The 26,269-nt window shown below is 58.0% G+C and overlaps 1 protein-coding gene and 1 pseudogene across 1 annotated transcript; one reads left to right on the forward strand and one right to left on the reverse strand.

Annotated features, from left to right (window-relative positions):
• Positions 1-3,952: 3,952 nt before the first annotated feature.
• TEAD3 (TEA domain transcription factor 3) lies at positions 3,953-25,054 on the reverse strand. The gene is made up of 14 exons (XM_065886044.1): positions 24,950-25,054; positions 16,123-16,207; positions 15,260-15,518; positions 13,145-13,209; positions 8,812-8,874; positions 7,979-7,990; positions 6,941-7,078; positions 6,783-6,832; positions 6,144-6,205; positions 5,160-5,293; positions 4,824-4,997; positions 4,494-4,634; positions 4,264-4,416; positions 3,953-4,066 (listed from the first exon to the last, which is right to left on the reverse strand). Exons 2-14 carry the CDS (start codon positions 16,186-16,188, stop codon positions 3,953-3,955), a joined length of 1,431 nt encoding a protein of 476 aa, XP_065742116.1. The 5' UTR covers positions 16,189-16,207; positions 24,950-25,054.
• On the forward strand, positions 9,519-9,813 carry LOC136129929 (ATP synthase subunit f, mitochondrial pseudogene; annotated as a pseudogene).
• Positions 25,055-26,269: the final 1,215 nt, after the last annotated feature.

Raw genomic sequence — 26,269 nt, forward strand, 5'->3', positions numbered from 1 at the left:
AAAAGCAAACCACTTCTAGAAGCCAGGAAGACAATTGTTTGCACCAACAGCTGTGCTATCAATGAGCAGCGTCACGGTGGAGCAAGGGTTTCAGAGGAGGTTCCCATGACACTGTGCATACAATTTCTTGGGTGGAAGAAGACCAGCCAGGTGGTTGTCTGTGGGCTGAGGCCCCTCCCCCAGCGCCCGAGTGAATCCCAGCTCTGCCACTCAGGAGCCGTGGGAGGCTGCTGAGCCGGCCTCTTAACTTCCAGAAAACTCATCTGAAAGTGCAGCTGATGGTGGTACCTACTAAAAGCATGACGGGCTTTGCGCAGTGCCAGGCACTCAGTGTTCGGTTAAACAGCAGTTGTAAAATGGCAGTTAGGTATAGCTGCAGACACGTGTGCACCAGAGCAGACACACCAGTCCCTGCTTGTCTGCCTTGGTTGGCTTTAGGACAGATTGAATGGAGGCCATCCCAAGGACATCTATCTCATTAATGGTGATGAGTGGGGAGAACAAGGTGCCTTCAGAATCAGTCACACCCTCTTGTTTGAAAAGAGCCAAGGATTGAAATCCTTAAAAATAGTTTTGGAAACTATAGGAATGTTTTAGAAATACTTGGGAACTTGAGTCCTACTGGATTATTGAGTTGCATCACCTGAATTTAAAAATTAAACCCACTCCACTTTATAAATCTATGCCTTATGTACTGGGGTAGGAGTACTTAAAAGCTAAGTCTATATTAAACCAATATGACTCACCACCTTCTGCTGGCCTGCCCAGAAGCTGTTTAGAGCCGTGGTGCCTGCGCTCCAGAGGCCCATGGCACCATGATAGAGACGAAAGGAAAAAGCAGGAGGCAGAATGGGAAAGCAAAGCAAACCACGGAGAACACGTGTGGTGGCAGACTGATTCGCTTCTAAATGAGGGTTGAGCTATCTTAAACCCCAGCCTGTAGGATGATTTTAGGCTTTAGACTAAAGCTTAGTGTGCATCTGAGTTAGAATTCAGGGTTCAGATATCTGGGGAGCCCCAGTTCTCCAGCATTTGTACTAGAAGGAAATAAAGAACCCCCATGAAACCCCAGGACTTCTCAGGCTTTGACTGTGGAATTGGCAAAATGATGGCCCACTTCCATCTTCCCTAGGGACATCAGAAACAAGATGGGCAGGAAAGAGAACTACCGGCCTCTTCTTTGGGCCCCTGTTTTCTTGGCCTTTTCTTACAGCTTTCCACAGAACCCTGGTCAGGGAGAGCCACTTCCAGGAGAGAGCCCTGGGCTTTGGGCTCACAAGACCCACCTTCTTATCCTGGTTCCTTCCCTATTTTGAGACCTCAAAACTATGTAGTTATCACCTGCCCCTGTGCCCCTGTGCCCCTGTATCTGTTACATTCGTATATGGGGGTGGGGGGTGGCCAGTGAGGCCAGCCATATTTCACCTACAGTATTCTAATAGAAACCACCTGCAGGCTGTTTACTCCAGGAGCATGAGGGCAACCCACGTGATGATGATTCAAGCACCCAACACATACAGTCACCTATTAGTAGAGACTGGATTTTGCATCCAGCCCTAGGCATAGCACATGGTGGGTCTTTTATAAACCATTTCCATCTCCAGGAACCCCTCCCACTTGGTTGGGGCTCCAGGCACACTCCCCATCCTGCAAGCAACAGTCTTGGGTCCCTCCAGTGCAGTGGAGCAAGACAAAAGGCCGCCTGATTATTTAATAGTATACCAAGTGCCTGGGCTTAAAGTCAGAAGACCAGGTTCAAATCCTGGTGTTACCACTGACAGCTGAGTGAGAAGAGCATTTAACCTCTTCTGTTTCCCCATCTGCAAAATTGGAGGTTGGACCAGAATGATCTAGAAGATGAGATTCTAGAGTAGGGTTGCCAGATTCAGCAAATGAAAATACAGGATGCCCAGTTAAATTTGAATTTCTGATAAACAACCCATGTCCACTGAGGACACTGAGGTTTTCCCAGGCAGACAGGGGCAGGTTGGAGTCGAGCTTCACCCCACCGCCCCCCGGCTAGCAGCCATCCACTTCGGGAGTACTCACCTCCTTGAGGCTCTTTCCTCATGTGTGGAGTGAGGATGGGGCGGTGAGAACCAGTAGTAGCCACTGTGGACTGTGGGGATTTAACAGGGGGCCCATCTCAGTATTGAAGTCACCTGGGGCAAGTCACTTCATTTAAAGAGACAAGGCAACATAAGGCTCACTTCAGTGCTCAACTCATGGCAGGAGGGGTGGGAAAAAGGTTGGAGTTGGCCAAACTTTCACAAGACCCCTAAATCCTATTTTCTTTTTCTTTTTTTTGGCCGTGCTCTTCAGCTTACAGGATCTTAATTCCCCGACCAGGGATCCAACCTGGGCCCTTGGCAGTGAAAGCGCGCAGTCCTAACCACTGGACCACGAGGGAATTTCCAAATCCTATCTATTTTGAGTGTGGGAGCGCTTGGGGCCCGCCAGCAGAGACGGAGTGGAGTGGGGTGACACACCAGGACCTGACCCACGAGGAATGCCCACCCGAAGCTGTCCAAATCCAGAGGTATGGCACACAACTGGTCACACGACTAACCCACAAACAAATAACTTTAATTTTTTTTTTTTTAAGCAGGAGCTGGGCCTTGAGGGCCCCTGCGCCAGCCTTGCGCCACATTTATGATATAACCCATCACAGCTGGATTTAAAAAATACACAACAAATATATAATATACATTATAAAACCTAGGTTGGGTTTGGAGGTGGCCTGAGCGATAATGCAAACTGTGAGGACCTTCAGGAAGCTCAGGGGCGGCCGGGCGGGGGGAGGAAGGGGCACAGTACTTCATATGAAACTCATAAATACCCACGGGCAGCGGGAGGACGGGGCTGGGGGCCGAGGAGCCTGGGTATTGAGAAGGGGCTGCCGGGGAAGGGTTAACCTTCAATCCCAGAACGGGGTGTGGAGAGCTGCTGCTCCAGGCCAGAGAGACTGAGGTGGGGAAAACAGAAGGGACAGGTGCCCCCCGAGGGTTCACCACCAGACGCAAGTCGTAGGCAAGAGAAAATGCCAAACTTTTCCGCTACCCCTTCTCCCTGGGCCAGTGGCCTGCCCAGGGGCTGGGGCTTCATCCTCCCACCTGACCCTCCAGCCTGCTTCAGGCCTGGGCCTGCCCCTGGAAGCCTTCGTCCATCGGGAGGCTGCTGGGTGGCTCGGGACTGGACCTGGATCAGGCAGCTCTGAGGGCCGCACAGGAGTCCCCCGTGCTCTGGAAGGAGGTGGTCTGTTCAGGCCCCCAATCCAGCCGGCTGGCCCCTCAGTGCAGACCCTCCCTCCTGCCCCCGTGGCCAGCCCCCACTCCAGGGAGGTAGCATAAACCTGGGCTCTAGGGACAGGCAGCGCCGGGGGAGGACTCCAACTCCGCCCACCCCTCCCACAGGTCCCTCCACTGAGATAGCGAGCCCCACGCTTGCCGTGCAGGGTCTGAGGATGGCACAAGGCACTTGGGGGCCTGCACGAGGCCTGGCACACAGCAGGCGCACAGAAAGTGTGGGCTCCTCTTTCTTCTTCTCAACTTGACCCCAACTCAACACTCCCCTTCTGGGGCCTCTGCACTCCGGTTCCCTTGGTCTCCATTCTGCCCTCACCCCCCCGTCACAGTCCCGTGAGGGGCCAGCGGCCATGGGTGCCTGGGCTCAAAGGTGTCCTCCCAGTCTTTCGAGGCTGGGCAGAGCTGGGTACGGTGGTCAGCGTAACCGCCAGGCTGCCCCACCGCTGAGCTCTCCTCTCTTCTCCCTCAGTTAAAGCGCAGAACAGTGGCAGGGAGTGTGTGTGCAGGGTAGATGGGGAGGCGTCCTGGGTCCTGGGCCTGAGGCCTGGCAGGTGGATGAGTCCTCAATCCTGGGCCCCTAGGGGTGCCAGGCAGGTGTGTGGAGAAGATGCTCGTCCTGGATTGTGGTGGTGGGGGCGGAGGGCACCCTAGTCTTTGACGAGTTTGTAGACGTGGTGCTGGGCCCCGTGCTCGCTGGTGGAGACTTCAAAGACGAAAGCAATGACGAGCAAGGTCTCCTGGGAGTCCCGGCTCGTGACCACCTGGGGGCCGGGTAGGAAGATGCGGGAGGTCAGGTGGCACAGGGCCATGGGGCGTGCGGGCTGAGCAGAGCCTTCTCCTTTCTGGGGCTCGATCTCCTCCTCTGAGGAATGGGTCTGGCCACCCCTGCTTCGAGGCCCCTGTGCCTGGGGTGCTCCCATGACCCCCACGCCGCCCTCTCCCCCCACCGCCTCCACACCTGCAGGATGGTGAAGTTCTCCAGGACGCTGTTCATCATATACTTTTCGGGCAGGTGCTTGAGCTTGTGGATGAAGTTGATCATGTACTCGCACATGGGCGAGCGGTGGATGCGGTACACGAAGCGCCCATTCTCCAGCCTGGCGTACTCGGTCTGCGGGAGCCGGGATCAGGCGTCGCTCGGCTGGCCCGCCCCCAGCCCCCTCCCCCTGCCCCTGGGCCCCCACTCACCTCCACCTTCTCCACCACCTGCTTGCCAAAGGAGCACACCTTGGTGGAGACGCTGATGGTCATGCTGTCGGCTGAGCTGTACTGGGAGCTGACCCCGTAGAAGGCGCCCGGGCCCTCCTGGATGGTGCTGTTGAGGTCGGCCTGGAGGAGGGGGCGGGGCGGCCTAAGGTGCTGTCCGAGGCCCAGGGAGGCATCCCGCCCTGCGGCTGGGGGCATACATAGCCCGCACAGTGCCCACAGGGCCGGGGAGAGGGGGTCGGTAGGGTAGGCCTGGGTGCATCGCACATCTGGGGGGACCCTTGGGAGCAGAGAGGGACCAGGGCAGCTCACCCAGAACTTGACGAGGAAGAAGGCGTTAGGGGGCCCCTTCTCATAGAGCTCCTTCAGGCCACCCTTCTTCTCGGGAAACTTGTCGTAGATCTGACGCACATCCACTGCCTCCAGGGGCGGGTCTGAGAAGGCGGGATTCGTCTGGCCGATGTGCACAAACAGGTGTTTGCTGTACTGTGGGGAGGGCCCAGTACAGGGTCAGGAGAGCTCGAGAGAGTGCAGGCCCAGGGGGAGCGGGGGGCTGCAAGGGAACAGACCTGCCCTATGGCCTCCCAACCCCGTGACCCTGAGCTGTGGCCCTGGACCACACAGACCCTGCCCCACCCCCTATGTTACCGTGTCAGGGTCGCGCTGCACCTCCATGAAGGCGGAATATTCGAGGAGCCGCAGCCGGGAGGAGGCGATGGTGCGGTCCTGCCACACAGGCACAGAGGCAGCAGCTGAGGGGAGCGGGGCCAGGGGCTCATAACCTGGGAGGACGAGACGGACCCTCGTCTGCACGGGCGGGTGTGTGGCTACACACAGAGCCGCTCCCCACCCCCGCACAGAGCCTGTGTGCGAGCTGGAGAACGGTGCCCCTTTTGGACGGGAACACAGGCTGGATTTTGACTCCCCTGCCAGGTGTCCTTGTGCAGTGCACAGCCTGCAGCACCGTGTGTGGTGGCCCTAGTAATGTACATCAGTGGATTTTCCCTCATGTCACCATTAATGTGTGTCCAAACAGAAAATATAGACAAGTGAAAAACGTAAAAATAAAAATTAGGGCTTCCCTGGTGGTGCAGTGGTTGAGAGTCCACCTGCCGATGCAGGGGACACGGGTTCGTGCCCTGGTCCGGGAAGATCCCACGTGCCGCGGAGTGGCTGGGCCCGTGAGCCATGGCTGCTGAGCCTGTGCGTCCGGAGCCTGTGCTCCACAACGGGAGAGGCCACAGCAGTGAGAGGCCCGCGTACCAAAAAAAAAATAAATAAATAAATAAAAAATAAAAATTACCCAGAATCCTAACTCCTAACGAAAGTAAAACTCTGAAGATTTCGGTGTATTTCCCTTGAAGGAATTATATATACATACACATATCAATGTGACACCTTTGGTGGTTTGTTCTTGTAGCAGAGTTGTGGAAGCAACATTGTAAAAGGTAAGGGGGCTATTCCTGGCCTGTCCCAATCCCCTACAGATGCCAGCCACTCCTCCCTCCCAGCCCGCGCGCATGTACACGCGCGCGCGCACACACACATACAAGTCTGGCCCCAGCTCTTCTGAGCAGAGGTGCAGCTGCTGAGGGAGGGAGAGGTGGTGGCTGCCTTGTGCAGGGAACTTACTGCTGAGCGTCGGCGGCAGGGGTGGCTGGACGGGGTAGGCTGGCTGTGCAAAGGGCTTGATGCTGCAGACAGGAGCATGGGCTGGTTAGAGGGTCACCCCTTCCCCACTTTCCGCCTGGCCCAGTCACGTGGGTCTCATCTGGGATCCCACATAGGAAGCCACCAGGCCTTCCTGTGGAGGCCCAGAAATACATGCTGACCAGCTAACTCGCAAGCTTTTTGTTTTCTTCACGTTTTAACTTTATGAAGTCTGCCTGCATCTCACAACTGATGTGCACATTTAATGCAGCATTTCAAACCCACCCTGCAGAGCTGTTCATTAAACTGAGGGCGTGTCTTAGGAAGAAAGTCATCTTAGAGTTGAAGGAGCTGAGAATACCTGACTTGTTGAATGAAAGACTGACTCAGAGATTAACTGAGTGAAAAATAATTGTAAGATGGATGACAAGTGGTTGATGAATGAACAAACACGTGAATGAACAGACAGATGCATTAGCTCTCTTAACTGGCACTCTCCAACCCTCTATTTTTGAACGAAGACTTTGCTCAGCTGCTGCTGGAACCCAGATGGGAGGGGAAGTCCAGAGTGGCTGCCAGGGCAAAGAAGAGGGTGTGGGAAGGAAATGCCACCATACTCACTCCTGAGAGGGTCCAGGCTGCTGTCCCAGGAGAGGGGGGCTGCTCCAGAACTGCAGAGATGGGAAGAAGCCCAGGGTCCCTCAGTATCCAGGACCCCAACCCCGGCCCACCCTAAAGGCACTCCTTCACCCCAGTCCCACTTCCCAGGACCCCTGTACCCGAGAGGAAGTGGAGAAGACGGCCTGGGGCAGAGGGGAGGGTGGGCTGAACTTGTTCTGTAGGACGCTGGCTGAGACAATCTGGGCAGAGGACATGGATGCCATACTCTGGAGGGCTTTGTCCTTGGAGACCTGGTCCTGAGGAGGGGAGAAGCCTTGTGAGGCCCAGGCCAGGCCAGAGACAAGACAGGGGCTTGCCTCAGGGGCCTCCCCCCAGGCCCTGTCTCCTAAGTGTACATCACCCCTCTGATCACAATCCACAATAAGAAATTATTTTACTCCATAACCCAGTATAAGCCAAAACAGTTCTCCTTATTTTGTGTGTCACGCACTCTCATATTTTCTATTTCATCAGTGGTTCTCAAAGTATGGTCCACGGACCAGCAGCACCAGCATCACCTGGAAGCTTGTTAGAAATCAAATTCTCAGGCCCTAGCCCAGACCTACTGAATCTGAAACTCTGAGGGTGAGGCCGAGAAATCCGACTTCATAAGCCCTCCAGGTGATTCTGATGCATGCGAAAGTTTGAGAACCACTATAATCCATTTTTTCAAAGATTTATTATTTATTTATTTTTGTTTATTTTCAGCCACGTCAGGTCTTTAGTTGTGGCACACAGGCTTCCCTCTAGTTGTGGCGCGCGGGTTTTCTCTTCTTTAGTTGTGGTGCATGGGCTCCAGTACATGTGCGCTCTGTAGTTGTGATGTGCGGGCTCCAGAGTGCGCGGGCTCTGTAATTTGCGGCACACGGGCTCTCTAGTTGAGGCGTGCGAGCTCAGTAGTTGTTGCGCGTGGGCTTAGTTGCCCCGCAGCATGTGGGATCTTAGTTCCCTGACCATGGATCGAACCCACGTCCCCTGCACTATAAGGCAGATTCTTTACCACTGGACCACCAGGGAAGTCCCTATAATGCATTTTTAAAAAAATGCTGTTGGCAAGCCTATTACATTGATTTCACAATCCATAATTTGAAAATCCTGTATTAGGTGCTCGCCCCTCCATTGCCCCCCACCCCCCGGGGAGGGGCAGTGCTACTTACCAGGTTCATGGCCTGTGGAAGAGAAGGAGAATGGATTAGAAGAGACACAGAGGAGGGCCAGATGGGATGGAGGGACATGTCATTTCATCCTCCTCTCAATGCCCACCTGGCTCTCAGTTCCTGAGGAGTGCAGGGAAGCTCAGAGGTAGCTGTGGACCCTCCCCCAGCCCCACTGCCACCTAGAGGGAGGGCGTGCCAGCTGGGGGTGCCCTGGAAAGGGCAGGATGAGGGCAGAGGGGCTGGAGATCCAGATGGTGGACCAAGCTGGGGCCCCTTGGGTCTGTCCACGTGTACTGCACTATAGGCGTGGGGACTGGGGCGGGAGGCCCAGTCTGCTGGGCATTTGTGGGCAGGGAGAAGAAGATGCAGCCTACAGGGGCCTTGACCTGGGCCAGGGCCATGAACCCAAGGCTCTGAGATCCTCAGCCACAGAGCCGCCAGGATTGAGCATCCAACAAGGAATGGCCATGCCCGCCAGTCCCCACCAGTGTCTCCTCCCTGCCCACCTGGAGTCCCCATGCAATGAGCAAGCAGCAGTTAGGAGGAAGGAGAAAAGGAAAATGGAGAAGAAGAGAGGTGGGCCTTAGTGGCCCCCAGGTGGTCTTCCTCTCCCTCACTGTAGGGCTGGCTGTCCCCTTGGGTTCCTGCTTACTCTCCAGGGGCTCTGACCCTGTGTAGCCTGAAGTGGCAAATGGGCTGCTTCTGCTGCTTGTCTTTCTGAGACCCCCCTGCTGCCCCCCATAGCTCCTCAGCCCCTTCCCTGTCCCGGGCTGGGGTCAGAGAGCAGCATCAGGCCTGGGCAGGGCCAGGCCAAGTGGCAGGGGACCCCATACCTTCAGCTTGGACTGAATCTCCCGAGATTTCCGCCTGGCTAGAACCTGCAAGTGGCTAGAGACCTGTAGAGAGAGAGAGAGAGAGAGAGAGAGAGAGAGAAAGAGAAAAAGAACAGAAAGAACAGAAGAGGCAAGAACAGTTTCAGCCAGAAAAGAGGCACAGTGGGGCCAGAGAGCCAGCCAAGGCAGAGGCCTGAGCCGTGCAGAGAAAGTGGTAGAGGCGCCGTGGGTGAGAGGCCGAGGAAGGGCTGGAGGCCCCAGTCAGGCGCCCAACGTACCTTGATGCCAACCTGGTACTCCCGCACCTTCTTCCGAGCTAGAACCTGTATGTGGCTGGACACCTAGGGGCCGCCCCGCGCCCAGCCAGAGAGGAAAACACAGACAGTGAGGAGGCACAGCACAGGGTAGCCACGGGCAAGGAGCATCCCAGCCCTCATCTCTGGGACCAGATGTAAGAGGGGCAACCGTGGGGCCCCTGCGGGCAGACACACCTTAGCCCTGCCAATTCTGCCCTCTTTTGGCCCTGTCTTGATCAAGGGCCTACCGTGGCTTTCAGGAGCACCATGTACAGTTGTACAGGTTGTTCACTGCATAAGCGCACCTGTCCCAGTGAGGGCTAAAATCCAGCCCAAGCTCTGCTGGCCAAGCTATGTGCCTTGGTGCACGACTGCATCTAAAGTGGAGGAAGAGAGACCCAGGAATCCAAAATGGCATCAGTCATACCACTGAAGGAAGAGAAGCTCCTGGATGTCAAAATAGGGGAGCTGCCAAGCTGGATACTGACGCAGGATTTCACCCCTGCGTGAAATTTCACCCCTGCGTGAAATGCTCCTCTTTGCTGGAGCATTTCAAAGAGGTTACTACCAGTATTACAATAAGTATGTCAGTGTGAAGAAAGGGAGCTTCGCTGGGCTTTCTACGGTGTTGGCAGCTTACGTGCTTTTCAACTACTGCTGTTCTTACAAGGAGTTCGAACACGAGTGGCCACGCAAGTACCACTGAAGAGGGCCCGGTGTGAAGGGCACACTCTGCATTCCTGACCTTTGCCCAGCAGCCCTGAATCCTTTCATATCCTAATTGAGAATTAACACCCAATAAAAGATGACTGGTAAACAACAGAGGAAGAGCATCTTTGTATTCTTCCAAAAAGGGGTGACTTTTTCTCACTGGTATCCTCAGAGGAGACACTTTTTTTTCTAACTGGCATCACAGAGGCTAGCCATGGCCATAATGCTCCTGCTGGCCACCAGATTATACATCAAGCCCAAAATCCTTTACAAAAGGCCTCCCCTGGACCACTGCCTAAATCCTCCCGAGAACCCCACCAGCTTGCCGGCCTGTGAAACCTGGCCTGGTCTGACTCCTGCTTTGTTCATGCAGCTTCCTCCCCCAGTACACAGTCCTTCTCCTCGGACTAATACATGGCAGTGTACACTATCTCTAGGCACACAGTATGTGCTTTTAACTGCATTTCTTCTCCAGCCCCTCCTCCCTGAAGCCTCCCTCTCCTGGCAGACCTGAGCTACTCACGGTCTGGATGTGTGCGCCCTGGGCTTGCACAACAGACCTTGGCATTGTCAAGGATCTGGCCCTCAGCCTCAGAGAACCTAAGTGTCACTGTTTTCCCCATGAAACAAGCGCGAGGGGGCAGGTGGATCCTCTAAGCTGCCTCACACTTCCATTATCAGCAATTGCTGTTGGCTTTCTTTGCAAGTTGTTTTTATCTCCATAAAGAAACAGTTTCTTTTCTTTTTAATCATGGACTAAAAGTTACTATGTACGCGATGCTAGGCAGCCCCCTCCTACTTGGTTAGAACCTAGGCGGGTGCTTCTCATGCCATCTCATGGTGCCTAGGATTCAGTCCTATGTCTGGCAAGATTCCCGATCACTTCACGTCACGACAATAACTGACGTTTACCGAGCACAGCTACTATTGTTCCCAGCACTTTACATGTACCAACTCCTCTGACCTTTACAGCAATGCTAAGAAGTCGGTACTAACATTATTCCCAGTTTACAGATGATGAAACCAAAGCACAGAGAGGTTAAGCAACTTATCCAAGGTCACACAGATGAACCCAGGTGGCCTGACTTCACAGCCCACTTGGCCACCACCAATATACCCTTAGCCCAGAGGACTATCTCCAAATGGTCAACTCTGTGACGGCTGAAAGTCACATGGGACTTAATCCTAATGTAATATTTAGCTGCGTTTTCAATAGGGAGCCACTGTACTTGCTATTAATTGCTGTACGTAGCTGTAAAAAAAAAAATGAAAATGGCATTTGTTTTCAACAGAGAGTAAAATGAAAACAACCAAAAAGCCGTGCATGTCAGCGGGTTGCTCTTTGCGACACATAAAGACATGCCTTGTTCTCACAACCATAGGAAGGAACCCCCTTTAAGGAGATATCAGACATCGGAGTTCTAATACAGAATAAAGTTAGAGGAGTGCCACCCTTGCAGAATGACAAAGGCCAGAGGTTTTTAAAATCCTGAGCTTGCCGACAGCTCATCTGTAAAATGTTAACGTACAGCCAGCCTTCTCGGGATACCTGGCCAGGAGCAGGTATGATGCCGGACCCAGAATTAAGAGGCTCTGCTACCCTCCCTGGGCCTCGCTTAAAGATCCCTGGGCCCCTTCCAACTCTGACAAACAGGTTCCTATGAACATGTCTTTTGGGTGAAGCAGGACACGCTGGGACAGTGCCCTCCTCCTGTGCGTGGGATGGCTTTCTGTTTATAACTACAGTAATAATAATAGCAACAGCAGCGGCACATTCTTATACAAATACACTCTGTTCTACATATCAGCTATTGAATGGCTGAGGAACAGAGGCTGGAGATGAGGCACCCCCCCCCCAACCCCGCAGGTATAGGAGCAAGGTATTTGAACCCCGGGGCTGATCAGCCAGTATTCCTCCCGTGGCCCCAGGCTCCAGGGAACTGGGCCCTTGTCCGTCCAGTTCCTCGCAGGATCCCTTGTACCGAGAACACAGCAGTAGCTCAATGATTTGCTAAGTGAATAAATGCTGCACAACATGAACTGGCCCAGGGAGAGTGGTTAATAAAGGCCTGAACAACGAGGGAGCATTTCTACTCCCGCACTGGGTGTGCGGACCCAGAACCTTCCTTTGAGACAGTGAGGATCTCAGGGGTGGGTGCAAGGCTCAAACCCCAACCAAAGAGGGAGGTTTGGGGGGCTGAGGGCCAGAGCTGGCCTCGGTTCTCCAGGTCCCTGCCTAGAGCCTGCCTCTCTCCCGCCACCCAATCATCTCCCAAATCACCAGTTTCTTCCATCCCTACCACCACTACCCTCACCATTGCCGCTGCCCAGGCCACCGCTGCTGACCTAGGTCCCTGCCTTGGCCTGGTCCTCTCTATCCACTGCCTTGGGTGTTCCGGAGACAAGATGCCTTGACAGTTGCCACGCGCCACACCCTCATCTATTCCCTTCCATGGCCCCCAGTTGCCCCCAGGGAAACCTGTCCCTCTGGCCTCCAGCTCAATCTCTCACAGCCCTCGGCTTTTCCCACCCCTCCCTCCACACACCACACTGCTAACGGAAGGCTCTTTCCTGCCCAGTGGGTTGAATCCTGGATCCACCACCTACCCGCAGAGTGACCTGAGGAAGTTACTTAACTTCCCTGTGCCTTGGTTTCCTCACCTGTAAGATGGAGGTAATTACTGTACCTACTTCAAAAGGTTGCTGTGAGGACTAAATAAACTAACACAAAGTCAGCTCTGGATGGGCTTACAGTTACTATTTGTAGAGCCAGCTTCCTCAGCCTGGAAGAATCCTCTCCCTTTTTCCTGCCTGGCTAGATCCTCTTCCTTCTTAAAAATACATCTTGAGTGTCATCTCCTCCAGGAAGCCTTCCTAGCCCTCCCCCCTCCCTTCCCCTCCCTGGTCCGGGTTCAATGCTTGTCTGACAGTACATGCTCCGATCTCAGCCATGCTGCCCTGCTCTGCCCTCACCTGTCCAACTGCCTGTCTCCCTGACTGGTCAGCGAGCCACTCAGGGCAGTGACATGCAGCTGCCACAGTTGCCCACTGGGGCGTATCTGTGGTCGCTGGATCACAGGTCTGGGATGGGGGTCAGAAAGGACAGTGGGGACTTCCCTGGCGGTGCAGTGGTGAAGACTCCTCGCTCCCAATGCAGGTGGCATGGGTTCAAGCCCCGGTCAGGGAGCTAGGGGAGTGGGCTGGGCAAGGGGGTAGCTCTGAGGAGGCAGGCAGGGCAATGGGATAGCTCGGCCTGGGAGGGACAGACAGAGGCAGGGGAGAGAGTGTGTGCGGGCAGGGGGGCCGCAGCATAAATTATCTTTTACCTGTTTTCTTGTCCGAGTCTTTCCCGTCCTCAATTTAATATACCGTGCGATCAACTCATTTCGGCCTAGATTGGGGTGAGAGGAAAAAATGGGGAGTGGTCAAAGGGGACCCCTGGTGGCTGGAGACCCCCCACCAGCTGGAAATACACCAGGCCCCTCCCACACACGCTGCTCTTGTTTTCTCTCCCCACTCTCTTCGCTCCACCCCACGTAAGGGGCACAAGCGGGGTGGGTGAAGGATGATGGGGAAGTCCCAGAGCGCCCCCCACCGCCTCCAGGACCTGGGGGGCTGCTGTTGGGGGAGGGGCAGCAGAGCAGGAGGTGGAACAATGTCAGGCGGCTTGACAGGTTTCCCTGCGAGACAGACAGGGGCAGGTGTGGCCGAAGGGCTGCAGGACAGCTGGGCCCCTCACTCCCAGCCCCCCGCAGTGCTTCCTTCCTCTCCGTGCTGTCACCAGCTCCAAACCTCCGAGGGTAAGGGCTCGTGTGTGTGTGTGTGTGTGTGTGTGTGTGTGTGTGTGTGTGTGTGTGTGTGTGTGTGAGAGAGAGAGAGAGAGAGAGAGAGAGAGAGAGATGTCTGGGCATGCATACCTGTGTGTGTCTGTAAGAACTCTGGCCTGGGTTCCTGTCCTAGCTGTCCTTGCCACCAGGAGACCCTGGACAAGTCCCTGCCCTTCTCTGGTGAAACGGGCAGGAAGGACCAGATGGTCTCCAACACGTCTCCTACACTGACAGCCTGGGTCAAGATGTGTCACTGAGCATGTCACTGTGTCCTTGAACCTGTCACCCCCATGTCACTGGTTACCAGTGTCCGTCCCTCCCTGTGAGAGAGTGCAGCCCGTCAGACTTGGGGTGGGGGGCTCTGCTCAGCACCAGGGACCCTCTGGGGGTCCAGAGGCTGGCCGGCATCCGGGGGCTTGGCCCTTTAAAGGGGGTGCTTGGGACGCACGGTGAAGCATGTGTCAGCATCCTCAGCGTGTAGGCTTCTTACCCCCAAATTCAGGCCCCCTGCCCCCCAACCCCATAGCCTCCCCAGAAGGACCGCATTCTCCAGATTCCTCTTCCATGACGGAACTGGCCCCACGGCTCCTCCCTTCCTGCCTGCCCCTCTCCACCCCACTCCCTCCGCCCTGTCTAAAAATACCCTGTGGGGCTGCCCCAGCCCTCTGGGAGGGAGCAGTGGGGGCAGGCGGCCCCCGCCCTATAGAAGGTGCCCTGGAACATCTGCCTGCCCCGTGAGTGGGGCTCTGGGGCTGGGGGTGGGCGTGGCACGGTGGTGGGGCAGGGGACACGGGGCAGCCCAGCCGGTGCTGGACACTGGGAGGGGACAGGCTGAGGGCCTGCCTCACCCAGCCATAGGCTGTCAGGGCGGGTTGGAGGGAGCTGGCAAGGAGTCAGGCCCCAAAGGGTTGAGTTATCCCAAAAATGCAGCCCTGGGAGAGCCCTCTCAGGGCTGGACCAGGGTGGATGCTCCCTTCTGGAGGCAGGAGGTGGGCAAGGTGGCAAAGAGAGGGGCCAGGAGAGCAGCAGACTTGGGAGGGGGTGTGAGGAGTGAGGGAGTCCCCTTGTCTCTCCAGCGCCCTTCCCCACGCAAGCCCTGTCACACTGTGGGCCTCCCACCACTCCGCAGCCCCCTCTCCACGCCTCCCGTTCTCTGGAGGGAACTCGCCAATGGGAAACACTGTTCTTTGCTGGGATCCCATCCCAGGTCTCACCCCTCGGGCTCCCCCACGTCCTCCCAGGAGAGGGACCCTTTCCTGGGCCCAGCCTGGAACACACCGGATTGACCCAGTTTCCCGGGCCCACTGAGTCACCCCGAAACCTCCAGGCTGGCCGGGGCGAGGAGAGGAGGGGCAGTCGGGGGTGGGGTCGGGGGCGGGAGTGGTGTGGCATGTGGGCTGCGCTCAGGTGGAGGGGGCAAACCTGGCCTGTTTATGAGGAGGATCCAGACACACAGGCTTGCACGCCCAGACCCGCCCGCCCTCAGAGGGCTGGCGGCCTCCAGGACTTCGCCAAACCGGTTGGGTGAGGGGGCAGAGAGCAGAGGGAGGGGTGAGGAGGGCTGGACCGCCTCCCCAAGTCCAGTCCAGGGTCCCTGTGCCTCCCCACACGCACCGTACATCTTGCCCTCGTCCGACAGGATGATCTTGCGACGGCCGCAGGGTGGGTAGATGGCCAGGGCCTCCTGGAAGCTCTGCTCGATGTCCGGGCTCCACACGCCCTCCGCATCGTTGTCCAGCCCCTTGTCCAGGCCCTCGGGCCCATCCTCCCGGGCCTCCCCGGGGCTGCTGCTGGCATTCCAGCTGTTGGACGCTATTGTGCTGGTTGCTCTGGGCTCTGGGCTCTGGGCCTGAGCCCACTGGGCAGCCTGAGCCTGGGGGGCAGACGCAGAGGGGTTAGGGCAGGGTCCTCCCAGACCGCAATCTCCACCCCTGGGGCAGGTGCTCCAGGGTTGGGTGGAGGCAACCAGAGGTTATGTTTAGTCAGTGCTGTGTGACCTTGGATGAGTTACTTCACCTCTCTGAGCCTCAGTCCTGTAAAACGAAGGAAAGGTCTCCTTTGAGGTTGTGAGGGTTAAAATGAAATGAGATCAGACAAAGTGCCAACCATGATGCCTGGTGGTGATCAACAGCAACAGTAACAATGCCTTATACCTACACAGTACTTTTGTGGGGAAAAAGTACTTTCATATTTATTCAATCCTCAAAACTAAGGCAGGGAGGGCAAGGAGTGATGCCCATTATTCAGATGAGGCAAACAGGCTCACAAGGCCATGCAGCTGCCAAAGGCACCATGATGGGCAGAGAGGAGGACCACGAGGGACAGGGCCCAGTGCTTCTACGGCTCTCAGAGGGGCTCCTTGGCTCTCGCTCTGCCAGCTCCTCCTCCTTGTCATCAGGATCCCCAGGATCCCCAACCAGGGACCCCCACCCCTCATTCTCTCCCCCAGCATCACTGCAATCCTGCCAAGGACCCGCTGTGGCCTGAGGAGGGTCCCAGACCCAGGAAGGGTACAGTTTTGCCTTCCCCAAAAGATAACTCATGAGGACCCTGCCAAGGAACCTAAACTCAGGGCAGGAACTGCCCCAGGAATCATGAGACGGGAGCGACACTGGCTGGTAAGGGAGCAGCTGAGAAGGTGCCTGGCCGACAGCCTTGCTCAACCCCACCCACTCCTCCATCCCACTTCCTGTTCCTGCACCTCCCGGCCCCACAGCAGCCCATAAACCACCCACACGCTGGCCCCTGCCCTGGTCCACATCGTGGATGGGCCAGGGCTCTGTAAACTCTGAGTTCCGCACACGCCAGGCTGGGTTATTAAAGCAGATCACACCCAGACAGTCCCCCAACACACACGGCTCTAAGGCTCACCCCCCGGCTCCCTTCAGCCTCAGAACCACATGTCCAAGGTGTATCAGGGTCCTGGGAGGCCCAGAGCCCCAGATGGCTAGACCCCAGGACTTTGCTCTGGGCTGTAGGGAAAGGGGGCGCAGGGTGGAGAGTGGGAGACCCCATCAGAAGCTGGGGAAGAGACTTCTTTCCCCTCAAACAAGAATTCCAGGTCTTGTCAAGTGGGTGGGGATTTTCCCTGTGGGGGCCACCTCTTTGCTTTGGAAGGCTTGAAGGCAATTGCTAGTGGCATGGGATGGGGAGGGCCTGGGGGCCTGAATGTCAGATGGATATAGAGTTTACATTTAACTTTACTACGAATGACAGCACCTGCATACGGCAGGCCCTAGTCTGGGACTTTATACACATTGACTCATTTAATCCTCACAATCACCTATGAGGTAGATAGTATTATTGCTTCTACTTTACAGATGAGGAAACAAAAGAACAGAGGGGTTAAGCAATTTGCCCAAGGACACACAGCTGGTAAGTGCTAGAGCTGGGTTCTGAACACAGGCAATCTAGCTTCAGTCTCTTAACCAAGGTAAGAAGCCCCACCATCTGCAGAGGGAAAGGAGGCCCAGCATGGGTTGTCATGGCAACCACCTGAGAATGCCCAGTGGGGTCCAGACCACAGGGTCCCCCCCAGCACAGGTGGCTGGAGCAACTTCAAGGACCCCCAGACCGCTGTAACCCTTCCTGTGAGGCCTCCAAGACCACCACACCAGAGGGCAGCCAGGGAGAGAGGAAGCCATGCTCCTGACGGGTCAGAGGGGCCACACCCCCGCAAGCTGTATTCTCATCCCCATCCCCTCCTCAACCCCCTGAGGGCAAGTTCTTGTAATAAGAGTGGGGGGGAGGGGTGGGATGCCGGGGGACACAGCGGCGCCTATACTGAGCTAGCTGGGAGGCAAGCCACCACCCCACCCCAGTGCCCCAAGTCTGAGAGTGCCACGGGCGGCGTTAGAGGGGAAGCAGAAGAGGGACTACAATGAGCTAAGACCCCTCCCAACAGAGTCCTCAATCCATTTCCCCCCAAATCTTTTCCTGAGGCCTCCCTCAGAGCAGCAGGGGCCCGGCTCATGGGGGGCCCTGGCAGCCCCAGACTTTTCAAAGCAACTTTCTTGCCTCCCCCAAGTCTATGCCCGCCTCCCCTCATCCAGGGAGTGGCCCCCCCTTCTCGGGGTGATGTCAGCCCCGCCCCGCCCCCCGCAGGAGCACTGTGGCCAAATATGGCGAACACAGCAGTGCTTGGGAGCTGGGACAGACTGGGGGGGCGGGGCGGCGGCCCCTGGCTGGGACTGCTGGCAGCTGGTGAGGGGGAGGGGAGCCCAGGGGGCGGCCACAAGGACAAGTCAAGGAGAGAAGCAGGACCACCGTCCCTTCCGCTGGCTCACAGGCACATGCTAGACTCACTTTCCAGGAACACCCCTGCGGGGAGAGGCACCCACACAGGGGTCTGCAGGTGACCCCCACCCCACACAGCAATGCACTGGAGCACGTGTGTGCAGTACGCTGCATGGGTGCGCGAGCGGACACCCCAATAAGAATATTTGTACCCCCAGACCGAGGCATACCCGTGGGCAATGGCAGGCCGGCAGCTGAGCCCCGCTGGGGGCTGAACTGGGGTCTCTGTCCTACCGCATCACTCAGGAGCAGGTCAGTGCAAGGAGTCTGCACTGGCTGCTCTGGCCTTCCCAGAGTTACTGCTGTGGGATGAGGACAGAGATGAGAGTGGGCCACCCTCCTCTCCTTAGACCCCAAACCACTGGGACTCAGGCTGGGGGCAGGGAGGAGGCTATGGGTTCCTCAGCCAGCTGCAGGGCTGGACTGAGGCCAATGTGGGACTCAGGCATGGTGGAGGGGGCTGCCTGGGGTCAGAGGGCAGGCCCCAGGGGAAGGCAGCCCCAGCCCAGCGTTGGGTCTTATCTGCCCTTTACAAAGTGGGGTTGACAGGGGTGGCAGCCCCCCAGCTGCTCGTTGACACTGTCCCAGGTGTCTAGAACCTCTGCGTTGCTGGGTTGCACCACCAGGAGGGGTGGGAGAAGGGGGAGAAAGACCCAAGTGAGAGGCAAAGAGGGTGGAGCTTGGGATAGACAGGAGGGGAAGGGGGACACGGTGTGGGCAAGTCCGGGGGTGGGTGAAGAAAGCAGGAGACAGACAGGAAAACAGACAAAAGAGATGGGACAGTCACAGAGTGAGAGACAAAATAAAGAGACCTAGAGAGGGGATCTTGGAGTGAGACCCAGAGGGAGAGACAGAGATCCAGAGAGAGACAGACATACGGACAGGTAGAGTGCTGGAGAGAGTGAGATCCACAGACATTGGGGGGAGTGGCGAGAGAGTGAGGGAGAGAGTCACTATGACCAACAGAGACAGAAAGACAGAGACCAAGATGGAGGAGATGGAGACACACAGATGAAGGGGGTAAATCACTAAGCTCAGACACAGGCAGCGAGGGAGGGGAAAACCAGATGGTGGTGAGAGAGAAAAAGAGAGCCAGCGAGCGCGAGCCAAGGACAGAAAGACTCAGAGGCTGGGGCAGACCTGGGGGAAGGAGTGACCAGGGGAGCCACTGCTGGGGGCTGGGGGCTGGTTTCAGCCACAACAGGGCCACATGCAGGACATCCCCACTCCTGGCCCATCTGCTCCCCAGCCCTCCTCTCGGACGACCTCCCATCTCCCTGGTATTGCACAGCCCAAGGACCTCCTGTGTTCTCGCTCTAACTTTACCCTCAATCTGACCAGCACACACCCGCTTCCCCTCTCCCAGGGCCTTCTGAGGTCAGAAGGTGCCTCTGGGTGGTGGCCGGGTAGGAGATAGGAGGCTGGGTGAACAGGCCTCAGGGCCCTGAGGGAGATAAGGGGCACCTTGCTGCCCACTCCCCACCCTGGGGCCAGACCTGCTGGAATAACTGGCTGGACAGCTCCAGGGGTGGAGGCCAGCGCAGGGGCTGCTGCAGAGGCCCTAGGTCCTCACCCCCCAAGGCCCCCGCAGCCTCCAGACCACCCAGCCCTCTACTGCCTTTCAAGTAGGAGGAGGGATGGGCTTGAAACCTGGGCTCCCCCAGAGCTTCTGCCAGGTGGGGGATGCAGAAAAGGCAAGTCCAGGCAGGTGTCTGCACCCGGCACCCCTCCCCCGGCACCAGCCCTGCGGGGAGGTCGGACTGAGCCCGGTGACAGTGCTGCGTCTAGCGGGCAGCAGCTGTCCACTCTTGCAGGGCTTCAGCCCTCAGAGTGCTCTCACTTTGAGTGAGAACATCACTCAAAGTGTGGGAAGATTAGTGAAACCAGCAGTTTCATCCTGAATGCCCTGCCCCCAAACCTGGGCTGGGCTGGCCAGCCAGGGGGGAGAGGATGGGGCAGGCGGTAGATGAGGGCTAAGGGAGCCTCCCCGCCTCCTCTGCTTTTCCCGCCTTCCTCCCCACCCACCCCCACAGCGGGCCAGCTGTTCTCCAGCTGCCAGAGGCTCCCACCCTAGAACTGGCCGTGCTCTGGTTGGGATGGGAGAGCAGGGCAGGCGGGATGGGGATGGTGTCTGCCTCCCCCACCTGCAGGCCAAGGACCCCTGGGGGACCCTGCCAAGTGACCACACCCTGCCAGGCTGGAGATGGAGTACCCTCCTCCCTGGAGCAGGGTCGAGATTTTTACAGGAGGAAGCAATTTGCAGAACCCACTAGGAGGGAGGTGAAGGGGGGCTCCCCAGCCCTCCCCAGCTTACTAATGTGCTTCCAATTTGGGAATCCAGTCTCTGCACCCACCCATCCCCTCTCCTAGGGCGCGGGCTCCTCGGGGAGCAGATGGGGCAGAGTAGCCCCCCAGGCTTCCCTCTCCAAGGCTCATCCTCACTGTCACCCCTGCTTCCAGCAGTGTAGGAGGGAGGGAGGGAGGGAGGGAGGGAGGGAGGGAGGGAGGGAGGGAGGGAGGGAAGAGACTCAGAGCCCTCAAACCTCCTGCAGGAAGAAGGGGCCCACTTCCCACACCTCCCTTCACCCCCACTCTGAGACTGTCCTTTCTCCTCATCTCATCCCACTCCAGGAAGGCCAGGGATCCAAGCTGGAGGGGGCGGGCATGCAGCCAAGGGGTGAAACTGGGTTTCACAGTTCTCAGTGAACATGTCAGAGGGCCCCTTGGACTCTGGATCACCCACTGAGCTGCCACTAGTCCCTCAGTCAGTTGCCCCCTCAGGAAGGTCACAATGTCAATGTCGTCTATAAACACACAGGCTTTCCCTGGGCGTCTCCTCTCCATCAAACACACACACTCCTCTTCACAGCCACTGTCCTGCACATTCACTGTTACCTGCATCTCCCTTATTTCTTTTTCTTAACTTCTTTTATTGTGATAAAACATACGTAATAAAAAATGTACCATTTTAATCGTTTTTAAGTGCACACTTCAGCGGCATTAAGTACATTCTTTCTTTCTTTCTTTTTTTCTTGTATTTTTTTTGGCCATGCTGACGGCACGTGGGATCTTAGTCCCCCGACCAGGGATCGAACCCGTGCCTCCTGCACTGGAAGTGCGGAATCTTAACTGCTGGACCACCAGGGAAGTCCCATTCTTTCTTTGTTTTCAACAGTTTTCTTTCTGTGGTCCTCCATGCAGACACCACATGCATTGGGGTCACAGTCCCCCAAATTCATCATACATGGCATCCCACGCCATATATGCCACAGTCCTGAAGGATGTCACCCCCACTGCCCCACAGTCGCAAACCATCTCAGATGTGACCACCCGCAGAGTCGGTCTCAGTCACACCCCACCAACAGCACCGTCCCTCCATGCGCGGAGTTTCTTTCTCGTGCTCAGTCTCACCCACACGCCTGATTTCACACTCAGCTGTTGTCACAGCTTCTCAGCACACGCCTGCTGCACTGGGTATAGTCCGCCGTGTCACAACGGTTTCCCCCTTACACACACATGTACATCATGTTGTGACAACTTTTCTCATACGTGGTGTCATATATAGTCATACACAGACCATCAGAGTTTCTACAAACCCAAGGTCACCTCATTTGCTGTTCACACTGCGCCATACATAGGCACGCAACAGCAACATGCGTCACACAGAGTGTCACTCATTCTGCTTCTGACCCACACAGCATCACACAATCGCAGTGTCCCTCCACACCTGGGGCATCGGAATCCCATCCAGACACGAGTGTGAGCTCACACCGCTAAGTCAAGCAGACGGTGTCTTTCATAAATGTACCCCACGGGATGGCCCCTCACACACACAGGTCCCCCAGACAGCCACACACACGCACACGCGCAGCGTCAGCCACACACTAAGAACATCATTCATCGCTTCCCTCATGGACCTGCAGTGTCAGTCCACAGAATATCATAGCTTCTCTCACACGAGAATGTTGCACAGTCACGATGTTGCATACGGTTGCTCTCACACGCAGTCACACACACAAACTGGTTTTACCCAGTTCCCCCCCACCTGCATCCACCCGCCCAGCATCACCCACACAGAGTGTCCCACTCGGCTTCTCTCTCACACACAGCCAGCGGCACACACAGTGGCACTCTCGTTTCCCTCTATCACTTCCTGTCCTGTCGGGCCTGGCAGGGAGTACAGGAAGCAATCAGCACTCTAGGAAACCTCAGGGGCCGAGGCTTTGGGATTTGTAGAGCGACAGAATTCTCTGGCTCCTGCCCCCAGTCCCCTGTGGGACCCTGAGCGGACCCGCAGAGCCCTCTCCCCTCCAGAGTCCTCCCTGGAGGGGCAGGGCCTCTCCTGCAGACCACCCTAGGCTGGCACACCAGCGGGGAGGGGAGGGCAGGGCGAGGCCACGGGGGACAGGGCCGAGTGTGATCTGCTGGCCTCCACCCCAGCTCTGAGCAGACAAGCTCCTGCCATGGCCCCAGGGCGGCCCCAGAGGGCCATGGAGACCTGGACCTTCAAGGCCACCCCTCAGACCCCACAGCTCCAGCAGTGCCCACGTGGAAAGCAGAGACTGCAACCTCCTGGCCACCTCCACAGAAAGCTGCAGCACTGGAGCCCTCTTGGCTCCCTGGAGCCTGGCACCACCAGCTCCCTCCCCCACTGTCCTCCCTGTCAGCCGGCCCCTAGGCACCTCTCCCTTCCTGAGCGAGGAGGTGGACAGGGCTGGAAGCTTTCACTCCCTTCCAACTTCCACCCTGAGCCCCTAGAGGCGTCTGGGAGAGGGGTCGGCCATCCAGGCGGCCTCTGAACACCATTTACCCTGCCCAGCCTTGCCAGACCCCACTGCCACCTCCCAGGGCAGTTCCCTGGACTCCACCGGCCTCCCTCTCCCCTGACACCTGCTGCCTGTAACCTTTTCAGCCACTCTCACCTGGCTTAGCTGCCCTCAGTCACCCTCTGGTTAGCCCTCACCTTCTTCTTAGACCACTGGGTCACCCACTCACCTCTCCAGGCCCCACCAGGTTCAGGTTCCATGATGGGAAGAGAGGGAAGGCTGATTGATTAGGAGACAGAGACTCCGAGAGAAGCTCAGAGGAAAAGGGACCTGAGAAGTCATGGATTCCAAACAGGGAAACTAAGGCCCACCAGGATGACACAACTGGTTAAAGGCCCAGCTGGGGTCAGATCTCTTAATTTCTTGACCTCCTCTGTTTGAGAGGTCTCCTTCTTGTTTTAGTATTTACCCAACTGTCAGAATGTACCCAGGTGAGGGTGGGAGCAGGGCCCAACACACACACACACACACACACACACACACACACACACACACACAGGGTGGGAGCAGGGCTCAGGACACACACACACACACACACGCTCAGGACACACACACACAGACACACACACAGACACACACACAGACACACAACACCCTGTCCTGCCAATCACTGACCATCCTACTCAGCCATTCCCTTGCTCAAATGCGCTAATTAGCATTAATTATTGTTCCTCCCTGCGGGGATGGTGGTGGGGGAAGGCCCACAAGGTTGAGACTCCCATTGGATCCCAGCCTCTCTCTGAGGAGGGGGCATCCAGGGCCACTGAAGTCACTGTCACCATATAGCCTAGTCCTAGAAAATACATCTGTTTATCTCCTAGGGATCTAGAAAGACCACAGAACCACGTCCTGTGGTGGCACTGCTGGGGGGAGGTCTTGGAAAAGGAGCTACAAGAATCTGGAAGGGAGGAATACCTAATTCCCCCAAATCTCTAACTTTTGGCAACTTTAGATTTCCCTCCTTACCCCAGGCTGCCCCCAGCATTCTGGCCAAGGAGGCGCCCTGGCCCCCTGCACTGGGGTGGAACATGTGGACACAGAATCAGCTGCAGGAGGCCGGATATACAGAGGCGCCATGGGCTCGCACCAGCCCCTCTGAGCTGTGTCCAGTCCCCATCCCCACCCCCTGCTCTCCTGGGCTACAAGTCCAGGCCTGACCTGCTTCTGCCTCTACCTGGAGCGAGTAAAGACACAGAAGGAGGTGCCCCCTGAGAAGCCCTACACCAACGCCTCATTCCCCCTTGTTCTGAAAGAATCTCTCAGCCCTGGATCAGGGCCCCTCTCCTGGAAAGGTGACACAGTGGGGTCTCCATGACACTGCCGTGCGGCCTGGCTAAGCTGGAAACCAGACGCAGACAGGCACTCCCGGCCTTCCTTCCCCAGGCAGGAGTAAAGGGCACGACAGACAATGGTGGGGGTGGTGTTGGGGGGGTTAGGGTTAGAGGAGACAAGCGGCCTTCAAACCCTCTAAAGTCTAAACAAGGGCTCTGAGGAAGCGTGGCGAAGAGAAGGCCCCAAATCCAGCCCCCTTTAGAGCCAGGCTCACAGGGCTCAGGGCTGGAACTCCAAAAACTCCACCCCGACGCAGGAGCAGACTGGAGGGAACTTAAGCTCCTGCCCCTCAGGGGGCACCACGCCCGGGGCGCGCAGCTTTGCTGCCGGACACCCTCCACGATCCGGCACGGCTGCGGGCACCGCGCGCAGGAGCCGGCCTGGGCGCCGGGAGGCCGGGCCCGAGGCCTGCGTGGAGCTGGGGCCCAGCGGGCTCCGAGAGAGCGCCAGCTGGGAGTCCAAAGGGCGGCGGGGCCCGGGACTGGGAGCTCCCCGGTGGCAGGCCCCCCAGACCGTGCGGGCCCCCAGACCCCGACCTCGACACCCCAAAGGCGTACGTTGGGCCAGGCGATGGCACCGGAGCCAAGCTCCCGGCTCCCCGACCTCCCCCGAACAACTCGTCCGGGTCGCGGGGGGGTGGGATGGGGGTGGGGTGGGAGGGGTGGGCGGGGCTTCCCGGAGGGCTTCCCCCCCTTTGCTCTAAACTTCCCGGCACCCAGATCCGGGGCTCCGGCTCAGGCTGGACAATAGCTCTGGGAACCAGCCCCCCTCGAGTGCCCCCCCAACCCAGAACCAACCAACCAAACCACCTCTCCCAGCAGGGCCTCCTCCCGGCGTCCGCCCGGCTTACCTGGTCCGATCTCGCGGGGGCGCTCCGGCCGGGCGGCTCCGCCGGGCCCGAGGGAGCGAAGAGGGGGGCCGGGGAAGGGGGGTCTTGGGGAGGGGGCTGACCGGAATGTGCGGAATGAGCCGGGCTGGAGCGGGAGGCGCCGGGCGCGGAGGAGGGAGCGAGCGGGACGGAAAGTTTGTGTTGAGGAGCCGGGACTGGGGGTGGGGGCTGCGGGGAAGGAGGGGGCGGGGCGCGCAGGGGGGCGGGCACCGGCCTGGAGGGGCGGGGCCGCGCAGGGCCGCCCCCGACCGCGCTTGGGCTGCCCACCCTGACGCTTCGGGACCCCAGGCGACCCCTGGCCTCTCCGCGCCTGGGCGCCCCGTTCCTCGCCTGCCGGAGCGGCGCTCTCAACCTCCCTTGCCCTACCCTACCTCCCCAGTCCCCCGCCGGAATTTGGGGCTCCGGCCTGGGCGGGGCCGAGGGCGGAGCTCCCACCTCGGGGGCAGGACTCCCGTCGGTGCAGGGGCCCGGGTGCCGAGTCACTAGGAGCCCGGCGGAGCCGGGGCGCACGGTCTTCGGGTCTCCCTACCCCCTACCCGAGTCCCGAACGGCCGAGGCGGAGCGCCTTCTCCCGACTGAGGGCCCGCCCCCTTACTCCTCGGGCCCCAGACCCGGCCCCGCCCTGGAGGCTGCGCCCGCCCTGCCCGAACCCGGTTTGTCTGGTTCTCCCCGAGAGGCTTGTTTCTCGAATTTCTCCCTTTCCCCCTCTTCCCGGACCTCCGGGGCCCTCCCTCTCGGCCCGGCTCCCCGGGGCCCCCGCGGGGGGCGTCTCGACATCGCGAGCCAGCCGAGTTTCGGTAGGACCCACGATGGGCGCGTGGGAGGGGACGCGGGAGCGCCCGGGGCCTGAGCGGGGTGGGGGGTGGGGAAGGGAGGCCTCCAGCCCGCCCTCCGGACCTCTCCCGCGCTCCGGACCCCTCCCGCCGCCTTTTTCTCCGCACGCGCTGAAGAACCACTGCGCCTCTTGGCCTAGGACGCAGATTTATTGGGGATGTGGGTACCCGGTTTTCGTTCCTTATCACCTACCCCCTCCTCGGAGCCCGCCCCCCTCCTTGGAGCCCTAGTACGGTCCCAGAGGGGGTTAAAACAACACTGACTACTGCTCCTGGACAGGAAGTGACTGGGGCGCCGGGCGGGGGTGGTGGTGAAGCGGCGCAGGCTAGCTCCGCGACCAGATGTGCGGCTCCAACTCCAGATGTTCTTCATCTCCGTCCGACCCGCCGTGTGAGCTCCTCCCCTGCCTCGCCTGTGCCAGGCTGGGCAGTGGATGGAGGTCACCCG

Source organism: Phocoena phocoena, chromosome 10 (assembly GCF_963924675.1).
Source record: "Phocoena phocoena chromosome 10, mPhoPho1.1, whole genome shotgun sequence".
In the NCBI taxonomy this organism is placed as follows: domain Eukaryota; kingdom Metazoa; phylum Chordata; class Mammalia; order Artiodactyla; family Phocoenidae; genus Phocoena; species Phocoena phocoena.